The 26,898-nt window shown below is 39.7% G+C and overlaps 1 protein-coding gene across 5 annotated transcripts in view; it reads right to left on the reverse strand.

Moving 5' to 3' along the window:
* Nucleotides 1-25,522, reverse strand: part of TTC27 (tetratricopeptide repeat domain 27) — a 190,670-nt gene extending 165,148 nt beyond the window's left edge. For 3 of the 5 annotated variants that reach the window (XM_082426979.1, XM_082426977.1, XM_082426976.1), the window contains exons 1-5: nt 25,225-25,520; nt 23,874-24,051; nt 21,597-21,726; nt 13,993-14,133; nt 9,442-9,544 (exon numbers count right to left, since the gene is read on the reverse strand). In XM_082426979.1, the coding sequence (XP_082283105.1) occupies nt 9,442-9,544; nt 13,993-14,133; nt 21,597-21,726; nt 23,874-24,051; nt 25,225-25,324 (652 nt within the window). In that variant the 5' untranslated portion in view covers nt 25,325-25,520. Of the gene's footprint in view, nt 1-9,441; nt 9,545-13,992; nt 14,134-21,596; nt 21,727-23,873; nt 24,052-25,224 lie in introns of all 5 variants that reach the window. The other 2 variants (XR_014254108.1, XM_082426978.1) reach the window with 1 other exon arrangement.
* Nucleotides 25,523-26,898: the final 1,376 nt, after the last annotated feature.

The following is a 26,898-nucleotide window of genomic DNA, read 5'->3' on the forward strand; positions in this document are numbered from 1 at the left end:
TGACCCAAAACCTATGGGATGCAGCAAAAGCAGTTTTAAGAGGGAAGTTTATAGCAATACAGTCCTACCTCAAGAAACAAGAAACATCTCAATAAACAATCTAAACTTACACCTACAGCAATCAGAGAAAGAAGAACAAAAAACCCCAAAGTTAGCAGAAGGAAAGAAATCATAAAGATCAGATTAGAAATAAATGAAAAAGAAATGAAGGAAACAATAGCAAAGATCAATAAAAGTAAAAGTTGCTTCTTTAAGAAGATAAACGAATTGATAAAGCACTGGCAGGACTCATCAAGAAGAAAAGGGAGAAGACTCAAATCCGAAGAATTAGAAATGAAAAAGGAGAAGTATCAACGGACACTGCAGAAATACAAAGGATCATGAGAGATTACTACAAGCAACTCTATGCTAATAAAATGCACAACCTGGAAGAAATGGACAGGGCCTTAGAAAAGCACAACTTTCTGAGACTGAACAAGGAAGAAATAGAAAATATGAACAGACCAATCACAAGCACTGAAATTGAAACTGTGATTAAAAATCTTCCAATAAACAAAAGCCCAGGACCAGATGGCTTCACAGGCGAATTCTATCAAACATTCAGAGAAGAGCTAACACCTATCCTTCTCAAACTCTTCCAAAATATAGCAGAGGGAGGAACACTCCCAAATTCATTCTACGAGGCCACCATCACCCTGATGCCAAAACCAGACAAAGATGTCACAAAGAAAGAAAACTACAGGCCTATATCACTGATGAACATAGATGCAAAAATCCATAACAAAATACTAGCAAACAGAATCCAAAAGCACATTAAAAGGATCGTACACCATGATCAAGTGGGGTTTATCCCAGGAATGCAATGATTCTTCAATATATGCAAATCAGTCAATGTGATACACCATATTAACAAACTGAAGAATAAAACCATATGATCATCTCAATAGATGCAGAAAAAGCTTTTGACAAAATTCAACACACATTTATGATAAAAACCCTCCAGAAAGTAGGCATAGAGGGAACTTAACTCAACATAATAAAGGCCATATATGACAAACCCACAGCCAACATCGTCCTCAACTGTCAAAAACTGAAACCATTTCCACTAAGATCAGGAACATGACAAGGTTACCCAGTCTCACCACTATTATTCAACATTGTTTTGGAAGTTTTAGCCACAGCAATCAGATAAGAAAAAGAAATAAAACGCATCCAAATCGGAAAAGAAGAAGTAAAGCTGCCACTGTTTGCAGATGGCATGATACTATACATAGAGAATCCTAAAGATGCTACCAGAAAACTACTAGAGCTAATCAATGAATTTGGTAAGTAGAGGGATACAAAATTAATGCACAGAAATCTCTTGCATTCCTATACACTAATGATGAAAAATGAAAGAGAAGTTAAGGAAACACTCTCATTTACCACTGCAACAAGAAGAATAAAATACCTAGGAATAAACCTACCTAAGGAGACAAAAGACCTGTATGCAGAAAACTTTAAGACAATGATGAAAGAAATTAAAGATGATACAAGCAGATGGAGAGAGGTACCATGTTCTCCTTTTTGACCCACCTCCTAGAGAAATGGAAATAAAAACAAAAATAAACAAATGGGACCTAATGAAACTTAAAAGGTTTTGCACAGCAAAGGAAACTATAAACAAGACGAAAAGACAACCCTCAGAATGGGAGAAAATATTTGCAAATGAAGCAACTCACAAAGGATTAATCTCCAAAATTTACAAGCAGCTCATGCAGCTCAGTATCAAAAAACAAACAACCCAATCAAAAAATGGGCGGAAGACCTAAAAAGCCATTTCTCCAAAGAAGATATACAGATTGCCAACAAACACATGAAAGAATGCTCAACATCACTAATTAGAGAAATGCAAATCAAAACTACAATGAGGTATCACCTCACACCAGTCAGAATGGCCATCATCAAAAAATCTACAAACAATAAATGCTGGAGAGGGTGTGGAGAAGAGGGAACCCTCTTGCACTGTTGGTGGGAATGTAAATTGATACAGCCACTATGGAGAACACTATGGAGGTTCCATAAGAAACTAAAAATAGAACTACCATATGACCCAGCAAACCCACTACTGGGCATATACCCTGTGAAAACCATAATTCAAACAGAGTCATGTACCAAAATGTTTACTGCAGCTCTATTTACAATAGCCAGGACATGGAAGCAACCTAAGTGTCCATCAACAGATGAATGGATAAAGAAGATGTGGCACATAGATACAATGGAATATTACTCCGCCATAAAAAGAAACGAAATTGAGTTATTTGTAGTGAGGTGGATGGACCTAGAGTCTGTCATACGGAGTGAAGTAAGTCAGAAAGAGAAAAACAAATACCATATGCTAACACATAAATATGGAATCTTAAAAAAACAAAAAATGGTCATGAAGAACCTAGGGGCAGGATGGGAATAAAGACACAGACCTACTAGACAATGGCCTTGAAGACACAGGGAAGAAGGGGGAAGGGTAAGCTGAGACAAAGAAAGAGTGGCATGGACATGTATACACTACCAAATGTAAAACCGATAGCTAGTGGGAAGCAGCCGCATAGCACAGGGAAATCAGCTTGGTGCTTTGTGACCGCCTAGAGGGGTGGGATAGGGAGGGTGAGAGGGAGGGAGGGAGACGCAAGAGGGAAGAGATATGGGGATATATGTATATGTATAGCTGATTCACTTTGTTATAAAGCAAAAACTAACACACCATTGTAAAGCAATTATACTCCAATAAAGATGTTTTAAAAAAAAGAAAAAACTGATTAGAACCAAATGGGCCCAAGATGGCATACAAGTCAACTTCCACTAGACCTTGAGCCTCAGTATATGCTCACTGTAACACAGCAGCAAGCTAAATGACACACCCACAGGCACCATGACAGTTTCAAGATAGACCATAAGGATCAAAAAGTAGGCGGTGGCCCAATTCCTGGAAATCCGCACCCCTTCCCAAAATAGCTAGAATACTCCTCCCACTCATTAGCGTATGAAATTACTCACCCCTATAAAAACTGACAACCCCATATCCTGGTGCCTTTCTCACCTTCTGAAATGGCCGATACTCTGTGGAGTGTGCTTCTCTCTAAATAAATCCACTTCTTACCTATCACTTTGTCTCTCACTGAATTCTTTCTGCGATGAGACGTCAAGAACCTGAGCTTCATTAAGTCCTGAAACCAAGTGTGTGATCTCAGTTGGAGGTATCACCTGTCCATTTAGTCCAGGTTCGAGTGCCAGCCACGTGGGTTTGAGTTCCCAATCAGGGTTTTGGCTGGGTTCAAGTCCCGGCTGCGTGGGTTCAAGTCCCAATCTAAGGTGCACGGTTTCACTTGTATTTTATCGCCTATCCTACTGATTTCATTGATATCCCTAGCAACTACCACAGTGACTAGAACTCAGCAATCATTCCAAAAAAAATTTTTTTAATTAAATATCAAGTTGGGCAGGAAACAGAAAGTCAAAAATAAAACTGGGAATGATTAAAGATTTTCCTAATTTAAAAATGACATGATGAAATTGGTATTTTTTTAAAAAATCCAGTACTGCTGTACAGGCAGAAGAAAAGGAAGGCCAAGAAAGAGCCTACAAGTCAGGTGCAACCCTTCAGACACAAAGTGATGGTGCTAATAGCCTTAAGGAACTGCAAGGCTGGTCACACAGAAAGAAGGACAGACCTACCCTGAAATTCTGTTGCTCAACAGGAGTGCTGTCCAATAAAAGTTTCTGTAACGATGTAAATACTCACAGCTGCACTGTCCAAAATGGTACCATTTACCACAGGTGGCTTCTGAGCACTTGAAATGGGGCTAGAGAAACAGAGAAACTGAATTCTTTATTTCATTTATTTTAATTAGCCACATGCGGCTAGTGGCTACTGCACTGGACAGCACAGCCCTAGCTAGCAGTTGCAAGTGAAAGACTAGCAGGTTTTTTTATTTACTAAAAGGAAGCACTTTGTAGCAATTACAGATCCCAACAATGGAATGACCTCCTTCTCACCGTCATCTCGGAAAGCCCAATGAAAAAGGAAATAACTTTTTTGAACACAATCTTCCAACAGATCCCAGCATTAGGATGGGTGGGAAGCTGGCCTACAAAGAATTACATTATTTTACTCCTAGTAAGGACTTAAAGACCATTTTTACGCAGAAGAAAACACTAGGTTTGGAAGTCAGACGAGCTCCCTGAAGTCACACAGGGTGTCAGTGACAGAACAGAAACTGAAAGTCAGATCTTAAAACTCTAGGTTCTGTTAATTATCTTGATTGTGATAATTTCACAAGTATATACATATGTAAAATATCACCAACTGTACACTTTAAATATGAGTCTTACTGTAGGTTAATTATACTTCAAAAACATTGCAAAAAAAAAAAAGCACACAAATCCACTACTACACCTTCCTATATCAAGTCTTCAGTTCTATCTCATAGAGTTGTTGCTAGTTAACACATTTAAAGACTTAGAACAGTACTTGGTGTGGAGTAAGAACTACTGAAATGTAAACTGCATTATTACTATCAGATGTTAGAATTCTGCCCTACTGACCAGTTTGGAGAAAAGCAATGGAAAGAAGAGTAAGCAGATTTGGAGTCAGAAACTCCAGATCATAGTTCTGGTTCTTGGACAATCTCTCTGAGTCTCAATTCTTTGTAAAATGAGTTAGCTGGGCAAGATAATCTCTAAAGGGCCTTTCCAAACTAAAGATTTCAGACATGGACTAGGGTAAGAGTTGTAGGAATGGAAACGAAGGATGGATACGAAACCCTTAGGGATGAACTGATAAGATTTAAGAACTGGCTAAATACGAAGAATGATGGAAAACAATGAGTCAACTGTGAACACAAAGTTTTAAGCTTTGGATAACTCAAGTTTAAATAGAAAGAGGAGCATGTTGACCCAACAGACATGTATTTATTATTTTAATAAATCAGTAGGTTCTCCATGGAAATGAATATTCATGACCTTCTGGATCAAAATGTCAACCAGCATATATTTAATATATTTAGCATATATTTAAAATGTATGCTAAAACCAAAATCTCTTCTCATGAGATTATTGAAAGCTATGTTAAAATGAAATCCCTATGGATTCATATGGATAATTATAATTAGATAATTATACTTAGTATATTTAATGACATCCATCCCAAAGTATCAAATTTATTTTTAAAAATCGATGCACTACCAAACGTAAAATAGATAGCTAGTGGGAAGCAGCCGCATAGCACAGGGAGATCAGCTCGGTGCTTTGTGATCACCTAGAGGGGTGGGATAGGGAGGGTGGGAGGGAAGGAGATGCAAGAGGGAAGAGATATGGGAACATATGTATATGTATAACTGATTCACATTGTTATAAAGCATGAACTAACACACCACTGTAAAGCAATTATACTCCAATAAAGATGTTAAAAAAAAAAGTAAAAAAAAAAAAATCGATGCATTCATCAGTCACCAAGAAACTAATCTCTTGACGAACTCTTTCGATGTGGAAACAATCTAAGCCTAGAGTCACAGAGCTTCCTGTAAATGTTACAGTAGAATCTCAGAGAAAGCATTTTAGCCTGTTTTCTCTTAGACATAAGCCCATCTTCATATACCTAAACCTCAACATTACATCTCATGCACTACACGGAACACGTTTTCAGTATCAGATCCCACAATAAATGATTGTGTGCCCTTGAGCAGCCTTCAGAGAATCATGGTTTCATCAGTATGACATGCAAAAGAGGACCTCAGAGTGCACTGAGGATCAGGCTTTTCAAGATTCTAACTCACTCCTTTCAGAGATGTGATCAGTCCAGCAAAGTTATGCTGACATTCTGATGGGTTGCATTCCACTACATTGTACTGATGCAACATTCCTGGACAAAAGTATAAAGATCGCAATTGCTTATGTTTCATAGACAGAAGAAGAAAAAACATCTTGCCAACTTTTTGATGATCCTTCAAGGGCAACATTTCAAATATAATATTCTTCTCTGGACTCTGAACAATATTTCAGTTATAACTGACTGTTGGGTCAACATTTGGGTTAAATCCCAGAACATTTTTTTAAATAAAATTGTTTATGAAATGTTGCAGTTTAAGACTATGTGCACACTTAGACATAGCCAAAATGGACCAATTTATGAGTAGATAAAATAAAAAATGTCGTTGATTAGCCTAGAACAGCAACATAAAAAATTCTTAGTTGCAAGGCAAAGCAAATGATATGCTAAAATATACTGCAGAAAAGAACTGAGACCACTTGGGGAATGAGTCACTTAGAGTCATATTTTCCAGATATCTTAGTTAACACTTTCTGTTTAGGAACTAAATTTTACCTCTTAGAATTCTCTCTAAGAAGAGAATGGTTCCTATCATTCATATGGTTCCTACCTTTTAAAATGGTACATAAAAAAGGTATTTTTTTTCTTTTCTTAATTAAGGGTCATCATTAAGAACATTAATCACTGAGATGTGGTAAAGATGTAGACATAAACGCAGATTTATATATATTATATGGGATAAAGGGAAGAGATGTAGCTTTCCCTCTGGCAACTGCATCAAACTTGATTTCCTTTACAAAAAGAGAAACAAAAACTCCCAGTGACACCTTGTTTTTTTGTTCATTTACCGATTTTCCATAAAAGTATAATGAAGCATACAAAACTGTATAAAATGCTACACAGTGTAATGTAATAACCTTTTACAAAATGAAATAGTGGGCTGAATCCTGATGCCATCTTCTTCCAAACGCTTTCACTATCCTCAGGAAAAAATCAACTTTTTTTCCCATTAATATCCGTAAAGTTCAACTCATCTCTGACTTTCAAAACTTTACCAGTTTTGTGAGCCCCCACTCCTCTGTCTCCCTTGCACTAAGTTTGTTTATGGAACGTATCTCACTTCATTTTAAAAATATGAAATGGCATGAATGCGGGAAGACGTAGTCTATACAGTTTTCGTTTTACTAAAAATAGAAAGAGGACAATGACGTCTGCTAAACTGGGCATCAGGTCTTAATTTTCTCCAAGTCCAACTTCATATTTCATTCGCAAGAGAACTCCACACTTAGGCAACACTATAAGAAGAAGATTCAAAATCCCATAGGGTATCTGGATAGGATCAATTTTCTCATAACTTCTATAACATTTCACTTTTTGAAAAACTTTTGTACAGAAGTAAACTCAGATGAAAACTGCTATCAAGATGGAGGACAAATAGAGGGAGTTCTGCAACTTCTCCCCTGAAAAGTGAATGTAGAAAAGGCTCAATAAATATTAGCTATCACTATTCAACAAATATGCATTAAATATTTATTATTTTCTAGGCATTAAGCAGAAACAAGAAAAAAATCAGCCCTCAAGTTGCTCACAACTTAGAGAGTTGCTTACAGTCTTAACAAAAATATAGATGGTTCAGCAGCCTAAATTTGCCCATAAAAACCTTTTGTAATCCAAAAACATTAAACCAAAGACTTTTACAGGAAAAAGAAATACTGTTTTTCAGTTCTGTTACTTCATTGCATCATTGTACATGTAGTGAAATGTCATTGTATAGAAAAGTAAACTGCTTACATTTAATAAAACAATCTGCTAACATGTCAGGTTTAAATTTCATGGCAGAACAAATATTGTTTTATATATACAAAGTTTAAGCTCAGAATAATTTTTTTTTTTTACATGTACAAGTCTGATCTAACACACCCTTGCTTGTTCCACAGTCTTACATAACTTAAAATCCTGAACAAATATAAACTAAGTCCAGGTACATAAACAACAATTATACTGTCTGAATAATATTTACCTGACATTCTCATTTTGAATCACATATAGATGTTCATTTTATCTAAGATTAGCATATGTGTATGTATTTCTGTCTTAGAACAAAATAAAAATTGAGAAACTAGTTTCTAGCATAGTAGTATTTGTTACTGCACAAACTAATGTCCTCTCTAGTGCTTTGTGACCTAGCCTGTTACTATACAGATGCACCTTTAAAGGAACCAGACTCCAGAAAGGTACAGCAGCGCCTTGCAATTACACATGCCCACACACACAAGAGCTGTCTTACGCCTTCACGAATGTGCCGCCTCAATCAAGTGCAGATCACTGCTTCTCCACGCAGAGTGATACTAACCACCACCCCCAACACACATACGCACCCACATACATAATGACTTCATACTCTTGTGATGTGAGAGGAATAAGGGCTCTGGAATCAGGCACACTTAACATCAAATCCCTTCTCTGAAACTCAGAAGTTCATTTCTGAACTCAAGTTTACTTGTGTTCTGTATTCCTTCACTACAAGAGAATTTGTTTTTGTTTGGCAACTTTTGTCAGGAATAATTGTTCCAAAATCCCAGGGAAATCAAGGGTCAAGGTACCCAAGATTTTCCCCCTTTTTCAAAATGTTTTCCTAAAAGACATATGAGGCATTTGCAACAAAGGCATTTACAGGGGTGTGTGGTTTATGATCATTTACTTAATTTTATATTTATATTCTAGGCACATTTCTATATGTACATTATATACTACAATAAAAAATAATAAAATGCAAAAATGCCTCTCTACCCATTGTCATCCTCAGTAGAATGTATTTTCTACAAAATGTTTAAAAAAAAAAAAACCTGAATCCTTTCTTCATGTACTCAGTAGGATATAGGATAAATAATTTCCTGTTCTGCATGCAATTTGGCACAGTTTACTCCAGTTCAAATTAGTTAAAGATTTTTTGTTAATAAAGGGAGTTTACACTTGTTTCTAATGAGGCTTCTTACATTAAAGAACCGAGAAAATATTTAAATACCTTTAGGCAGTTTGTGATAAAATCATGGTGACCTACATAGAATAAATCACTCCTTTTAAGTAGGTAATATAAACAATAGTGATTGCCTTTTTAAAAATTCAAAGACAAAAAAGAAATCCTATAATCTGACATCCTAATAATTTGTGAAATTCCACATCCAGAAAGAATGGAACACAAAAAGTTACCATCGGGCTTCCCTGGAGGCGCAGTGGTTGAGAATCTGCCTGCCAATGCAGGGGACACAGGTTCGAGCCCTGGTCTGGGAAGATCCCACATGCCGCGGAGCAACTAGGCCCGTAAGCCACAATTACTGAGCCTGCGCGTCTGGAGCCTGTGCTCCGCAACAAGAGAGGCCGCGATGGAGAGAGGCCCGCGCACCGCGATGAAGAGTGGCCCCCACATGCCACAACTAGAGAAAGCCCTCGCACAGGAACGAGGACCCAACACAGCCAGCAATCAATCAATCAATCAATCAATCAATCAATCAATGAGCTTAAATTAAAAAAAAAAAAAAGTTACCATCTGCTGTCAAACAACAGACGAAAAAGGAATGTCTCAGCCAAGAAAACAGAATGGAGCTACATGCTCATAGCAAACAACGTCTGCGACATACCTCTATCAACGCAGTCTTCAGCAAGAGCAAGGAGCTGAGGTGAGCGTTCCTCAAGCAACTGCTGGTGAACATTCACACATCTCAAAGTCCACCATGGCAAGCTCTAGAAAAAGGAAACACCAACGTGTTTACGATGAATTAAAAGGATGCTTAGGAAAAACATTTTACATTAATTCAAATCAATTTTTAGAATTTTTTTACATTTGTGAGATTAAATTTCCCCTTCAATAAGCTGCTATGTCTTCAGTAATAATACCAAATCCACTGCCATGTCTTCCACGAGAATAACATCTCTCCTCCATTCTCTCAAACCCTGTATTTGTAGCTAGTTGGGCTTCCTGATGTCATTTCGAACTTACCATTTCCTCCTTTAAAATGCCTACTGTAATCATGCTGCTCTGCTGTGACACTCTACCAGCACCATAATCCAATACCAACAATCCTAGGAGGGCTCCCCCAAGAACCTTCTATGGGGTGATTTTTTTCCCTCATCTCAACTTCCAGCACACTGTTTGCACCTCTCTTTGCAGACACACTCCACCGTATTCGTGTATGTCATCTAGCTTTCAATGCTGTCCGCCATCTAGCCAACAAGATGAGGAATCATGTCTTCCTCATCTCTGTATCCTACTTGAAGCAACGTATGCTATGCAAACTACAAGGTAAGATATCCCCTGGGTTCAGATATTCCCCAAACTGGGAAGATCTCTTCCACACCCTCTTCCATGAAGCCTTCTCCCACTAGCAGGGCACACACTGGTCTCTCACTTCTCTAAACTTCCACACTGTGCCTAGAAGTTAGCACCACACTGCAGAGCTCTTGTTTTTCAAGTGTGTAAATACCCGGTCCATATATTTTGGAGGGTAGAAACTGCATTTTATACATTGTCTTGACTAATGCACAGGCTGAGAACACAGTAGCTTTTTCTCAGTTCTCTGATGCTTACTCTTACTTTTCAACACATCCTTATTAAACAACAACAAACAACAACAAGCCAATACAGAAGCATACACAGTGAAGATGAAAGTCTCTCTTCTGTTGCCTCAGCGCCATTCTCCTCCCCCAGAAAAACGCATGACAAAGGTTTATATTCTTCTAGATCTTCTGCTATGCATGTGTGTGTGTGTGCACGCACATGCAAGTAGTAAGTATTAAATATTTTTGATAGGCTCATTAAATTACCAAGTATGATCATGCATTGAATGATCTAAATTAATTACAACTATGTTACTCTAAATTATATTGCACAAAGGAGTGAAAAATTAATTTTCCTTTTTTTTTTTAAAGCAATACCTACTAATAGGAGATCATGCTTAATTACCAAAAGCATTTTTTTTTACTTGAACTTAATTTCTTCATTTGATTAAGGGGTAAAACTGCTTGCTCCCCTTCTAAACTACACACAAGTGCTGCAACAATCATAAAATCACAAATGAATTTTGACCCCCTGACAAAATCGTTTCTAATTATTAATGCTGTTCCCTCAGTCCATCTAAGGAAAGGAAAGGTAGAATGATCTAATAGAGAGAAGTTTCACATCATTTTTAATTTAATTCCCTGAGGTGCTGTCTCATTTTCATTCTTTTCCTATCACCAGGCTGATGAAGTCAGTCTATATTTCAATTATCTGTCCCTTATCTGCTATCAGCAATAAGTGAGTCAGGTCTGGCAGCAGTCTTTCCTTTTCTAGACATGGGAATTTAGATAGATCCAGTCAAAGAGACTGCCCTTTCAAGAAAACATACGACATAAGATGCTCAACTCTTAAAAATCAGATCTATAAACTAACTCTTAACCCAAAATCTTCAGATGGGAGAAGGGGGAGTGTGAAACAAAGAAAGAAAGCATAGCCTATTTTTCTACTAGAAAACAAAAGTGCCTTTTTCTATCTGTCAGGAATCACTTAATAGACAATTTGAGGCATTAATAAAAAAGAAAACTAGAAGCCTTGCTTTAGATAGTTCCTAGATCCTGTCTCCTGATTATAGCACTTATTACAGAATATTCTGATTGACAAGTCACACTAGTCAATAACCTCCTAGAAGGCAGGGAGCATGAGTGTACTCAAAAGAAACCCAATAAATGTTTGCCAACTTAGTCCATTTTATAAATAAGAAAACTGATATTCAGAGAAATTCACTGGCCTAAGGCCACACGGTTGTTAAGTGGCTGAGCCAGACAAACTCTGGTCTGATTCCAAAGCCAAAATTCTTTTTACTCAACATTCACATATTACTAACACTAGTCTATACACTTCACAGACTAGGGGGTGGGGGAAAATCATCTTCTTTTATAGTTCCACAAAAATAAAATCATAATAAACAGCCTGATATGTTCCTTAAGATCCAGCCATTTCAAAATTAATTTAAAAGGTGAAGATTAACTCGGATAAGCATGTCATGCTTCTTTATCATTTTATCTTCATTTCTCAAAGAAATCATTTTTAACATCATCATTTACAGAATGATATATCAAAGACCCAAAGGGAAGAAAACTATAACATTTCAACTGAAAGGCAAGGTTTCAGCACAGAATGATCTTTGCAGGGAGATGTACAAGAAAATAGGGTTTTAAAACAGAAGTCAAAAGCTGTTTAGCATCTGCCAAGAAACTCAGGTAACTTATCTCTCCAATTCTACGACATCTGCACCCAGCAGTTCACATATTTCCTTGTTCTCCTAAGCTGTTGATACTACATGTATCTTTTTACAAACAATGCTTAACGTACTTGCTGATGAAAGTTTTCCACCAAGAAAACTGTATCACTAACTCATTGACCATTAGTCTCACTAGAAAGAAAATAATGCCATTTAGCAACCTCATGCTTTGATGATACTTCCTTTAGGGCCAAGTACTAGTCAGTCTATAAGATCATTTAACTCAGATCAACTTGGGAAAACATTTTTTTATTCAAGCTAACATCACTAAACAAAAAATCAAAGATAAGGTCTTATATCCGCTAGGATATGTTGAAACCCATCTATTAAAAACCCTTCTGGTACAACTGATTCCAAATCATCTGTCCTCATGAGAGCTGCTGAAAGAGGCATGATTCCCTTCTTACCTCCTCTTTGTCACAACTTAAATGCTTAGGAAAGTAAGCCCTTATACAGTACAGACCAAGTCCACATTTTGCCCACAGAAATATTGCGTTTCTTAAACTTTTTCAGCCAACAAATTGGGAGATCTCACATAAAATTTAGATTTACTATTTCTGGAAATACAAGGTCTGTATGCCCAAGTTGCAACAATCAAGACAGGAGTCAGGAAGCTACAGCCTATGGACCCAAACCAGCCCACCACCTGTTTTCCTATAGCCTAAAACCAAGACTGGTTCTTACATTTTTAAATCAGTGCAAAAAAAAAAAGAAAGAAAGAAGAGAAAAATAATATTTTGTGACATGTGAAAAGCATATGAAATACAAATTTCAGTGTCCATAAATAAAGCTCTATGGGTACACAGTCACACCCATTCACATACATGTCATCTACAGCTGCTTTCACACTACAAGGCAGATTGAATAGTTAGGTGCACAGAGTTGAGTAGTTGTGACGGAGCCTGCACACTGCACAGCTGACAACCTCCACTACACCTCAAGGACTTTCTTCGAATCTCTCATGTGGTTTTTATCACCTCCTACTGCGTGTTAGCTATCTGTATCAGTACTTTTGTCACTAATTTATATGTGACCTAAAGAAACCATATAACAGACATACAACAAATGCTCTACTAAATCCAACCCAAATATGAAACAAGGTAGAATTTAAGCCAAGAAACAGTAATCAAGAAACAGCTTCCCTGGTGGCACAATGGTTAAGAATCCACCTGCCAGTGCAGGGGACACGGGTTCGAGCCCTGGTCTGGGAAGATCCCACATGCCATGGAGCAACTAAGTCCATGCACCACAACTACTGAGCCTGTGCTCTAGAGCCGTGAGCCACAACTACTGAGCCCGCGTGCCACAACTGCTGGAGGCCACACGCCTAGAGCATGTGCTCTGCAACAAGAGAAGCCACCACAATAAGAAGCCTGCTCGCCGCAACTAGAGCAAGCCCGTGTGCAGCAACGAAGACCCAATGGAGCCAAAAATAAATAAATAAAATAAATAAATTTATTTTAAAAAAATTTCTAGGAGCTTTAATAAAAAACAGTAAACAGTGAAATTAATTAAAAAAAAAAAAGATCTACTGAAAGTGCTATACTTATGGCTACTCATCATCCTTACATGAAATTCACAAAAAACTATGAAGGGTGTTTTTAAACCTACTTTTAAGATTCAGAGAATGAACATTTATACACATGCAAATATACACACAACACATATATACAACCCCATTAAAGAGGCTCAACATCTCATTTTATACCAGACGAATCTCATGAGAGGAGACAGGTTTTGCTTATTTTCATCAGATTTTAAAATTATACACCTAAAGAAGACTTAGAAAACAAATATACCAAGACATTTTCAGCATCACACCTAAAGTTTTATGCTAATCAGCACAAAAGTCACACCTGGGTCTGAATCTCCTGGCTCCTTTTCTTCCCTTACCTGAAGAGCTGTCAGCCTATGTCTTACATTCACTAGGGAAATTCGTGCTAATAATAGCAGAATAGGATTCAAGGTCAGGCTGTAGATTGATTCACCATCTAGAATGAGCAAACTCAGAACGAGTGCATCCAGTCCTTTGACCTGAAAAAAAAAAAATTTTAAATGATATAATTTAGAACATACTAATCTTTATATGTCTTATAAGAATACATATTTTGGGGCTTCCCTGGTGGCGCAGTAGTTGAGAATCTGCCTGCCAATGCAGGGGACACGGGTTCGAGCCCTGGTGTGGGAAGATCCCACATGCCACGGAGCAACTGAGCCCGTGAGCCACAACTACTGAGCCTGCGCATCTGGAGCCTGTGCTCCGCAAAAAGAGAGGCCGCGATAGTGAGAGGCCCGCGCACCGCGATGAAGAGTGGACCCCGCTTGCCGCAACGAAAGAAAGCCCTCGCACAGAAACGAAGACCCAACACAGCTATAAATAAATAAAATAAATAAATTAAAAAAAAAAAAAAAGAATACATATTTTCCAGGTAATCAGCTGTGAAACACGGGCACTGATCTATTACACAGCAGTTGGCACTGGACGGAGTCCTAACATTACAAATGCCCTCAGAGATCTACAGCTCCAGCCTGCCCTGACAGCCAGCCAGCCGCCTGCTTGTGCTTTAGAGAACAGGGCAATCAAGAAAATGTTACTATTTTTTTTTTTTAATTTGCTTTTCCCAAGTTGCACACTTTTTTTAAAAATAAATTTATTTTATTTATTTATTTATTTATCTTTGGCTGCACTGGGTCTTCATTGTTGCACATGGGCTTTCTCTAGTTGTGGCAAGCAGGGGCTACTCTTCGTTGCAGTGCACGGGCTTCTCACTGCGGTGGCTTCTTTTGTTGCGGAGCACGGGCTCTAGGCACGCGGGCTTCAGTAGTTGTGGCACACGGGCTCTAGAGTGCAGGCTCAGTAGTTGTGGCGCTTGGGCTTAGTTGCTCCGTGGCATGTGGGATCTTCCGGGACCAGGGCTAAAGCCCACGTCCCCTGCATTGGCAGGCAGATTCTTAACCACTGCACCACCAGGGAAGCCCAAGAAAATGCTACTATTGAAGAAGCATCATGACTTTACAGATTTACTTACAACAAAATAGCTTCTCAATAAAAACCATCCCTATGTGAAAGTATTCATATTAAACACCTACATTTCATATATGCTTCACCAGCTGGCTAATGTCATTACAAACCATTGCTGCTCCGTAATTACTATAAAGCCAAAATACAACAAGGTCTTACATATCAAATGCTGAGTAGGCATACAATCATGGACCAATGTGAACAGAGGCTGCCCAAAAGGTATGCCTCTAAAAAATCTACTTCCTACTGAACAGAGATTTTCTACAACAGACCAAGCACCTGTGTTTTTAAAATGTGGACTGAATCATTTTGACAGTTACCACAAAATCGATAGTAGGAAGGCTCAACGTTAGGAACATGGGCTCTAAGTCACAGACACAGGATCGGGTCCTTTTTCTCATTATTAATTTGTGGGCATAGATAAATTTTTTTTTAACTGAAGCCTCTGTTTCATCAGTTATAAAATAAAATAATAGAACCTAAACCTCACAGGGTTCTTGTAAGGATTAAACAATCCAAGTGATGCCAGTGTCTGGCTCAATGCTTTGTTGAAACATTCAATAAAGGTAAGAAAGTAATAGCTGTGGGTTCATCCTCTGCCTAACCTTCATCATTACTGAAAAGTGTACCAGAGGAATAAAGACAATGTGAATGACCACCACCAAACCACAAATAAAGCTTACTGTTACCTACGCTGAGGGTAGAAGGAATTTTTTTTTTAAGTTCAATGATCAAGGAACTGTTTTGAAGTACTACAACTGCCTCAACTTTAGAAGAAAACAGATACAAAAAAGTTAAGTGCAGTCCAAAATCACACAGAAGTTATTAGCATCTGAACAGAGATTATAGCCCAAGTTTTCCAACTCCTAAACCAGTGTTCTTCCTACCGCCTCATGCTGCCTTCCCCTCAGACCTCTCTACCTCTTCCTGCCTCTCAGCAAGCTCCAGGGCTATGCTAAGCATGAGGAAGTCCTCAAGGACAGGGCCAGGATCACTTCTAGACTTCTGACTAGGACAACTGCATGATGGTAGTGTGGGTCACTGAGACACAGACACCAGAAGAAGACCTGGTTTGGAGAAGAACCTCACCATGAGTTCAGTCTTGGACACAATGAGTCTGAGGTACCTTGTGAGACCTCCAAGTGGAGGTACCAAATACACAAGTGAATCTACTGCTTAAGAACTAGAGAGAAGGGCTTCCCTGGTGGCACAGTGGTTAAGAATCCGCCTGCCAGTGCAGAGGATACAGGTTCGAGCCCTGGTCCGGGAAGATCCCACATGCCGCAGAGCAACTAAGCCCGTGCGCCACAACTACCGAGCCTGCGCTCTAGACCCCGCGAGCCACAACTACTGAGCCCGCATGCTACAACTACTGAAGCCCGCGCACTGCAACTACTGAAGCCCACACGCCTAGAGCCCGTGCTCCGCAACAGGAGAAGCCACCGTAATGAGAAGCCTACACACCACAACAAAGAGCAGCCCCTGCTCACCGCAACTAGAGAAAGCCCGTGCGCAGCAACAAAGACCCAACGCAGCCAAAAATAAAATAATTAATTAATTAAAAAAAAAAAAGAACTAGAGAGAAGACCCTGCCTAATGTGACCAAGTTGGACCTGCAGCCTCATCAAATCATCTTGCCATTTAGATGGATTTAACAATCTTTATTTCCTAACATCCAAACCAAGCTGGTGAAGTACAAGACATGCCTTTAAGGAAAAGAATCCTTATTCTAATCACATTGAGATGAGAAAGATGTCTACCTGTTGTAGCACAAATTTAGATCATTATCTTCTAAATGAAATCTTTAAAGATAACAAACAAGTAATTTAACAGGGCAACAAATAAAAAATTACACAAAGAGATACTCCATGATATACTACTTGGATCTCATTACCTCTGATACTCAAAGGTTTAGTTGGTTACCAAACCTCCTACTCTAAGTCCTCTGGAAATGTCATTAATAGGGTAAATAATAAATAAATAAAGGAGTGAATGCATGAATAAACAAATAAATAAACTTCTTTTCCTAGAGTTACCTTGCATCACCATCATTAAAAAATTAAATGCTTTTCTATCTTCCTGTGACATAACACTGATATTCCAACCGAATTCTAAATGTGCTTCCAGAAGTTTGGGGAAATGACTGAGTTTTAAAGAGGACTGTGGGACTTCCCTGGTGGTACAGTGGTTAAGAATCCGCCTGCCAATGCAGGGGACACGGGTTCAAGCCCTGGTCCGGGAAGATCCCACATGTCGCGGAGCAACTAAGCCCGTGCACCACAACTACTGAGCCTGCATTCTAGAGCCCATGAGCCACAACTACTAAGCCCGCGTGCCACAACTACTGAAGCCCACGCCCCTAGAGCCCGTGCTCTGCAACAAGAGAAGCCACCGCAACGAGAAGCCCGCGCACCACAACGAAGAGTAGCCCCCGCTCACTGCAACTAGAGAAAGCCCGCGTGCAGCAGTGAAGACCCAACGCAGCCAAAAATAAATTTTAAAAAAATTAATTAATTAAAAGACAAAAAACAAAACAAAACTAGTATGTACATACAATGGAATATCATTCAGTCTTAAAAGTAAGAAAATTCTGACACATGATACAACATGGATAAACCTTGAGGATGAACAATACATACTACTATATGTAAAGCAGATAATCAATAAGGATGAGTGTATAGCACAGGGAACTCTACTCAGCACTCTGTAATAACCTACAAGAGAAAAGAATCCAAAAAATAAATAAATAAAGAGGATTGTTTATATTAAAACAGACAAAATGAAGGTTACAACTCCCTTAGGAACAACTCCTCAGTCAAGAGAGCATATGACATATAAAAATACTTATTTATCAGAATAGTGAAAAGAAGTCAACATCTGAGATAAACTTAATATAAAACTAGATTACTAGATCAACTTTTAAGGGTGAGAGGTGACCTACTCAGAAATGAACCTTCACTGCTATTCCCCTGAGGCTGGTTAGCACCAGAGGTCAAAAAACAGTGCTAAAAATGCCAAGGCCGTAATTTAGAGGCAGGGAAAACTAATTTGGCTTTGATGACTATACTCAATGACCATAAAGTATATTCACAAATATTTGTCCTTCACAAGAACTATGAAACATAAATCAGCACAGGAAAATGACAACTAGAAAATGCTGATGTGCCACTCCCCAGTTTAAAAACGTCAACTCCCTTTATCTCCCAAATTCTCAGATTGCTGGTAAAGAGTAAAAATTGAATAATCCTCTCAAAAACAACATGACATGACCAAGAAGAGCAGAACATGCATATACCCTAGGGCACAGCAGCTCCACTCACAGATATATGTCCTCAGCAGAGCTTCCCAACTCAGTGCTGGGAAGCATTTCCAAGTTTGCCCAACTACAGCCTGAGGGCCAGTAAAAACAGCCTCCTCCATTTAGCACACTGCACCAAACACTATCCTTTTTTTTTAAGCATGCTGTGCTTGGAAATTCTTGCAAATGATTCCCAGAAGATGTGTTCCTAATAGCACTGTACATAATATATTGCAAAAAATGGAAACATCCCATGTGGCCATTGAGAGTAGAACAGATATATAAACTGTGGTACATTCATACAACTGGAATACTATGGAACAGTAAAAATGAATAATAGTATAATTTCAGAAATACACCACTGAGCAAAGCAAGTCACAGAACACACACAATTTGTTTCATTTATATAAAGTTCAAAAACTGGCAAAACTAAACAATATGTTCTCGGGGGATACATACATACATAGGTGCTAAAACCATGAAGAAAAGCAATGGAGGACTTCCCTGGTGGTGCAGTGGTTGAGAGTCCGCCTGCCAATGCAGGGGACACGGGTTCAAGCCCTGGTCCGGGAAGATCCCACATGCTGCGGAGCAGCTAAGCCCGTGCGCCACAACTGCTGAGCCTGCGCTCTAGAGCCCGCGAGCCACAACTACTGAAGCCCGCGCGCCTACAGCCCGTGCTCCGCATCAAGAGAAGCCACCGCAATGAGAAGCCCATGCACTGCAACGAAGAGTAGCCCCTGCTCGCCGCAACTAGAGAAAGCATGCATGGAGCAGTGAAGACCCAACGCAGCCAAATAAATAAATAAAATTAAAAAAAAAAAAAAAAAAAGAAAAGCAATGGAATGTTAACACAAAATTCATGAGAGTGGTTCGTGAGACAAAGGGGGCCAGGGATACCACCAGGAAGCACACACAGGGGACCTTGTATCCCTGTATTTCCCAACCTTTTCCAAGTCAGAGCAAATGCAGAAGATGCTATTATTTGTAGTGCACATCAGGTAACTAGAGAAGGCTACTACACCAGACGAGACCAGTTCAAAGGCTCTCCCCAGCGCCGGCCCCACACAGCTACTGCAATGGCAAAGGGGCTCAACACCTGGGGAACGGCAGTCAGGAAGCTCTGTTCTACAATGCTGGTGATGTTCTCTCTCTCAAGCCGGGTGGTGGGAACAAAGGAGTTTTATTATTTAAACTGTACACATTCTGTATGCTTTTTGGAATGTGTGAGGCACTTTTTTTTTAAGATTTTTTTTTTTTTTTGATGTGGACCATTTTTAAAGTCTTTATTGAATTTGTTACAATATTGCTTCTGTTTTATGATTTTGGTATTTTGGCCACGAGGCATGTGGGATCTTAGCTCCCAGAGCAGGGATCAAACCCACACCCCCTGAATCAGAAGGCAAAGTCTTAACCATTGGACTGCCAGGGAAGTCCCATATGAGGCACTTCTAATAAAAAAATTAAAATCAAGGTCTTATTTAAAGTTTCCTATGATTTGGTCTGAGCCCCATCAAGGCTGACCTTTTACTGCTGCTCCAACAGGCTCAAAGCATCCGTTTCCCACAAACACCGCACTCTTCTCCCCTCAATTTCTGCTCATGTGACTGCACCTAGAACGTATTTCTTTCTCTTCTCTACCTGTCCGTTTCCTCATCACCTTTCAGGTTCTAGCTCAAGGTCCACTCTTGATGAAAAGGTCTTCTCAGACAAAATTCACTTTCCACACATCTCTTCATTAATTTCAGTATTTCTTAATAGGTTGAATCTCTCATGTAACCCATTTCTGTACTGTTTGAACTGTTACCTAACTTTACAGGTGCTTCTACTTTAGTATAGCATAAAGAGTACTGAATTCGGACCCAGAAAGTGTGTGTTCCAATCCCCCAGCTATAAGGCCTCTGACAAGTTTCCTTCACCACTGTGAGCATCAAGTCTTCTCAACTGATACAGCATACATGAATGAAGCACCACTCCAACCACACGTTAGCGCTCAGTACGTATTTACGATTTTATCTGGTGGGTTTCTAACCTGCACTATAGGGCAATAGAGGCCAGAAACTGTTTCATACACAGTAAGAGAGGGAATGAGACACTCCTTATAAGTAATTACCTAGATAGTTGAAGCATATCTCTTTAAGTGCCAAAATCTTGGGGATTTTATTTTAACCATTTTGGATGAAAACTTTTGTAAAGTATAGATTAAATTCCCTTCTTAGACATAAGATATGGAAGAGCTTTGAACCTTTCAATAATGATTTAGGGCCAGCATTATGAATCTCAATTACTCTATTGCAATATAACATAATGACTCAGTAAACTGATGTGTACAGAGGCTTCAGATTATGACTGCTTTTGTATTTCTCTTTCCAACCACCATCAAATTATTAACACTAATCTCTAACAACTCCATTCCCCTTTCATTTGTTACTTCTAATTCTGAGAAACCAGGTAACAGTAAATAGGTCCCTTTTGCTGTGCAAGTTTTGGATGCTAAGCAGCCTTCCAGGCTGAGTGATCGATAGTAATGCTCTAGTTCTGAGGTGGCTGGATTAATCAGTTACCACACTTCTTTTCAGAGCATGTCATATCCTCCAAGCCCTGCGTATATGTGCTCAAACAGTACTGAGGAAATCAGACTGCAAGCTCTACTGATGACCTACTGATGCAGGTCAATAATATTATCTCCATATATGGATAATAAGAATCACTGTCACCATGGAGCACCTCTTTGCCAGACACTCTAAGTAAATACAAATAAGTGTATCTGTAACATAAAGGAAATCACCCCTGGGAACTGTTTGTAAGGACAGCAGCAAAAGTTTCCTGCAACAAAATTAAACAGATCTCCACATTCTCTGCTTTGCAAGAAAAGATCTTTATGTAACTGTGGTAACATATGCAGCTGGGTGACTGGTGCAGCTGCCTGCACTTTAATAAAAAGAGCAGCTAACAGAGCTCCATAAAATGGGGAGCATCTGAAGAGGAGTTTGAGTCTGATAACGGAACTTCTGGAATTAAAAATCTGATCGATGAACAAGCATTCTTCGTAGGTTCTGTAAAAGCAATAAAGTCATGTTTCTCTCCTACCTATTATTAACTCCAGTTTATAAAGAGCCGTTCCTAAAGAATAAACAACACAATAATACCTATATATGACATTTCCAAGAAGCGTACCTCACTAAACTGCTGGAACAAAACAGACGGCAAAAAATCCTGAGGGTGTAAATCAACAAGAGGCCCCGTCCAGTTACTCTGAACAAAAAGTTGCAAACTGCTCACACCAAGTAGGAATATCAGCTGTTGTCTGCATATGAGAATAAAGAAATAAACATGAGCCACTATCACTGTATAACCATAAACACACTATTTCATTTCAGTTTTATTAAGAAAAATGTAAGATATCAACATTTATTGAGATCATCTGAGAGTATTACAAAAAAAATTTCTGAAACAATTTAGGTCTGCAATGTCCAATATTATCACCATGAGCCACACATGGCTGTTTTAAATTTAAATTAATTACAATTAAATAAAATTTAAAATTCAGTCCCTTAGTTGCACTGTCCACATTTCAAGTGCTCAATGGCCAAACGTGGCTACTGGCTACCGTACTGTACGGCGCACAGAATGTCTCCATCATCACTGGAAGTCCTCCTGAACAGCACTGGTTTAGGACCCTATCAGGCACTTAGAATTTCGTCTTGTGTTCTATTTAACAGCTCTGACACTGACTGGATGGAAAACTGATTTTATACAAAAGAAAACTGACAACAAAAAGTTGTTTTCAAATATTTTACTGATCCTGTACTACCAACTATTAGAACAACAACAAAAAAAAAACCCTAGAAATTTCACTTGAACCCATTTCTTTTCAATCCTACTTTGGCTGAAGACAGGAGTGGGTAGGTAAACTTATACTGCAAAGGAGAGATTAAAAAAAAAAAAAAACTTTTAAGCTTTGTGGGTCACACGTGTTACTTTTTTTCCAGCCGTTTAAAAATGTAAACATCATTCTTAGGCACTTTGGACTTGCCCCACCAGCAGTAATTTGCCAACCCCTAGATTAAGACACAAATAGGTGGGGATTCAACTCTAACGAATAGCAGCCAGAGAATCCTGTAGCTTCACACTGAAGGAAAAATAAAAGCAGCCATCCTCTTCTTCCCATATCCCCTAGGCCCTACCTCAAAAGAAAGATTCTTTAAGGAAAAAAAAAAAAAAATCAAGCCTACAAGCCTGTGGCAGCCGGAATGCTCTGGATGCAGCACAACTGAGAGCAGAGCAAAGAATGAGCAGAAAACAGGTGACAAAAGAGCCTGTTTGTAATTAGAAGTTAGGAAACTTGAGGAAACAGGTGTGCAGCAAGATCTCAAAGCCTTAATATAACTGTCATAACTAAAAATCAAAATCCTTAAGGGGAATTGAGAATAGAGTTTAATTTTCAAACACCTCATAATGAGGTAACTGAAATGTCTCTTCTCAGCTCTGTGTGACAAGCCGAATTCTGGTCTACCAGTGTATGATGTGTTTGTGTGTATGTGTGTTTTCATGTGCACCACACAAAGCTAATGGCTATGATACCGCACACATATCTGACAGCAAAATAATAATCAAGAACGACATCAGAGGAATGTAAACTACTAGTACACCAGAAAAATAAAAATGAATGACACTAATTTTTTAAATAAAATGCCTATAGTAGCACTCTTTTGTGAACTCCTTATAGATAGATTATGTTTTATTCATCTTCACAACCTCAACACCTAGCCAGTAGTTGATTTGTTGAAAAACTAAATGAAGCCATTCCCTAGAAATAATGGTAAAACAAAACTGTTTTAAAGACAACTAAAACTTGATGTGGTTGCCAGAGATGGTAGAGAAAAGGAAGGTATATTAACAAACTAACAACAGTAAAATATAAGCCATTGAAAAACTTAGGTTACACTGCTGTGTAACTATCCATTATATTTAATCCTATAAAATTACATAAACGTCAATGGAAGAAGACAAACCAAGGGTTCCATAATAAAAACATTAAAGATAACCTAAAACATAATAAAAGTAGTTACAATTATCACTCAGCAATCTACAAACAGCAAGACGGAGAGTGTACACTTTCAAGTTAAAAGAAAAGAAGGTCTGAAGTCTTGTCTATGGCTAAAACCTATGAGACTTAAGCATTTAGAAACTCAGTGGGTTAGCAGCTACCACCCAGTCATAAGTCAGTGTTATATATGAAACCTGTATATCCTACACCACTTTACCTTTTCATTCTCGATGGTCCTCTGGACAGAAACTCTTACATAGATTATTTGGTACATCATGAGTCGAGTCCTGAGTAAACATAAAGCCAGGTTTTTCAACTGCAAAAATCAGTGCCTTACACTGTCAAGGCAATATTAAGTGTATTCAGAATCTGTTTCCCTACGAAAATTTCAAATAAAATTCTACCTTCTGGTTTTGTCCAAATCTGTTGAGTAATCCAGGAATGTTACTATCTGCTTCTCTAGATAGCTGTCAATCCTTTCTTCAGTCATCGTTGCTGAATTTAAAATACTTTGAGTCAATGAATTTAAGAATATGGCCTCATAGTTCCCTTCTAGCAGCAATTGTAGGAAAGATCCAATCTCTGTAATAGAAAAAAATTAGTCCAATAATCCAAAGAACAGCTACTTTCATACTGTAAAAGGTAACACTATTACCATTTCAGCATGCCAAAAAAAAAAAAAATGTATATACTTAGAATGCTTCCTATACATTAACCACAAAGCACTGAGCAATTGCCCATCACCTCTCCTAGAATTAGAAGCTCATTCATACCATGAGCAGCATGGCAGAAGTTAGACCCAGAAATAATATTCCTCATTAGCAAGTAACATCAAAAGGAATTCTGCTGGGAATTCTAAAGAATTCCTACTGACAACAGAAAAGTTTCCTTACAAAGCTTCCTTTCACAATCTGGCTCCTCCTACCCCCACTGTCCTCCCTGATGAAAAGCTCGTTCACTCATTGTTCCCCTAATATCCATATGCACATTCCTGCCTCCACACTTTTACACCTGTGACTCCTCCTGGGGAACTTTTCCACTTGTCAGTCTTACTCTTTAAACAAAAATCAAGTCAAGTTTGACTTCTTCCATAAGACTTCCAGACCCAAACTTCAGAAACTACCTCTCTCCTGAAGCACCTATCCCGTATACACACAAACACGGGCCCGCGCACACATACATACACACACAAATATATAGGACGGGATATATACTGTCCTACATTGTTATTTCTCTTTTGGGTCCAGCCTAAACCCCACAACCAGATGTGCCTATATCCCACTAGTAAATGTGCCTTTTAACTCTTTCTCTCTCCGGTAAATGTGCTTTGCTTACAAGATTACATCTTTGCTGCCTCATTTCAGCTGTTGCGCTTACCAGCTGTGTGACCTTAAATAAATTACTTACCCAATCTGTACTTAAATGCCTCCATCTGCAAAACGGGAATAAAAGTAGTGTCTACCTTACAGGTCTATTCTAAATATTAAATGACTGAAGAAATGTTAAGGGATTAGAAAAACAATTGACATTATTATTATTGAACCTGGACGGTGAGAAGTTTGGGGTAAAGACATGCACGGAGCCTGAGGACCGCGCCCACTATGTCAAGGATGCAGCAACCCACAGCATTAAGAATCAGATAGATTTGGGTAGGAAAAAAATAAAACCAGAAGGGATGAGAACCCAGCCGCCGCCCTTCTCCCCGCAGTCCCCACGCTGGCCTCAGTCCCTCCTTGGCAGGTGCACCCCTCTCACCCGAACCGGCGACTCCCTCCTGCTTCCACTGCTGCAGCTCAGCCTCAGTGGGGAAGCCCCTCAGAAGGGCCAGCTCCGGGGTCCACATCACCCCAGACATCGCTGAAGCCAAAACAGAATCCTACGAAGGTCACACAGGTGTCAACAAAAGAAAGTGAAAGGAAGAGGGTCCAAAGACGTCGAAGACTAGTGGCGACAGCTCCTGTAAGCACATCCACAGCCCTAGAACCCCATGTGCAGACAACAGCACACGGAGGCGGCCATAACGTTGGCGCGGAGAACCCTGGGAAGCACTCACAAACTCTCGGGGACCCGCTTCCGCCTAGGAGGCCAACCCGAGCCCTTGGTACTGAGCATGCCCAGTAGGAATGCCCCACCCCCGAGCAGGGGAATGGGCGGTGTTTGGGGGCGTGGCCGACCTCAGCCATTCCAGCAGGGGTGCTGCCGAAGGAGTGGAGGGCGTGGAGTCATCTTGTACCGCCCACCGAGGAGGCAGGTTGAAATGCCGTTCAAAGTTGCGATTTTGCCCAGCTGCGGTTTACTTGGAAGGTCTAAGGCTTTGATTCCTAAACCTGTTTGGGTCAGAACCCTCCAGACTACCTGATGAAAGCCATAGTCCTTCCCGCAAAAGCACGTGGACCCTTACCACCAACACTGGGGTACCATTTCAGGGAGTTAGAGACTCTCTGAAGTGGAGTCTGTGAACCCCAGGTTAACAACCCCGTCAGCAGGGCTTCCCTGGCGCCGCAGTGGTTAAGAATCCTCCTGCCAATGCAGGGGACACGGGTTCGAGCCCTGGTCCGGGAAGATCCTACATGCCGCGGAGCAACGAAGCCCGCGCGCCACAAGTACTGAGCCCACGTGCCAGACTACTGAAGCCTGCGCGCCTGGAGCCCGTACTCTGCAACAAGAGAAGCAACCGCAGTGAGAAGCCCGCGCACCGCGTCGAAGAGTAGCCCCCGCTCCCCACAACTAGAGAAATCCTGCGTGCAGCAACGAAGACCCAACGCAGCCAAAAATAAATTAAAATTAAAATTAAAATTAAAAAATACTGTAAAAAAAAAAAAGAACCCCGTCAGCAGAGGTCTTTATTCTTGAATGTATTCAAGTGAAGAAAAGTATCTGATTTTGATGCTGCCACTACATAAATCATAACTAGGTGGGCCACCTGGCTCAGCCACTGGTGCAGAGAAACTTTTGGAGGCTAGACTGTGAGAAACCTCCCAGCCCTGCGTGCCTGCTGCTGGTCCAGAGCTGGCGCCTTAGTCGCACGTCTTTTAATCTTCATAGCCGCACTCCTAGGCCAAAACGGAGCTCTGAGAGCCGGACTTGGTGCAACAGGACTCTGCCCCAGGCAGCTTGAAGCCTGCACCGTGAGTGCGCCTGCCGTACACGATCCAGGAGAAAGCTGCAGGGTGACACTGACCACACGGGATTCATGGAAGAATCAAGTGCAGTTCTGGAAGAGCCTCGCCCAGTACCGGCTCCAAGGCTAGAAGCGAAGTAATTCTTTTTTTTTTTTTTTTTTTTTTTACAACTTACACATACTTTATTTACTTGACTGAAAGCCTTATGGTACATAAAATGCTTTCTATAGTTGATCTCAGCTTTGTTCACACCGAAGTGAGTCGTGTCTGGGTTTTCTGTGCTCAAGACGGCTCAATTGCTGCTGCT

The sequence above is a fragment of the Balaenoptera physalus genome, assembly GCF_965194825.1.
Source record: "Balaenoptera physalus genome assembly, chromosome: 15".
In the NCBI taxonomy this organism is placed as follows: Eukaryota; Metazoa; Chordata; class Mammalia; order Artiodactyla; family Balaenopteridae; genus Balaenoptera; species Balaenoptera physalus.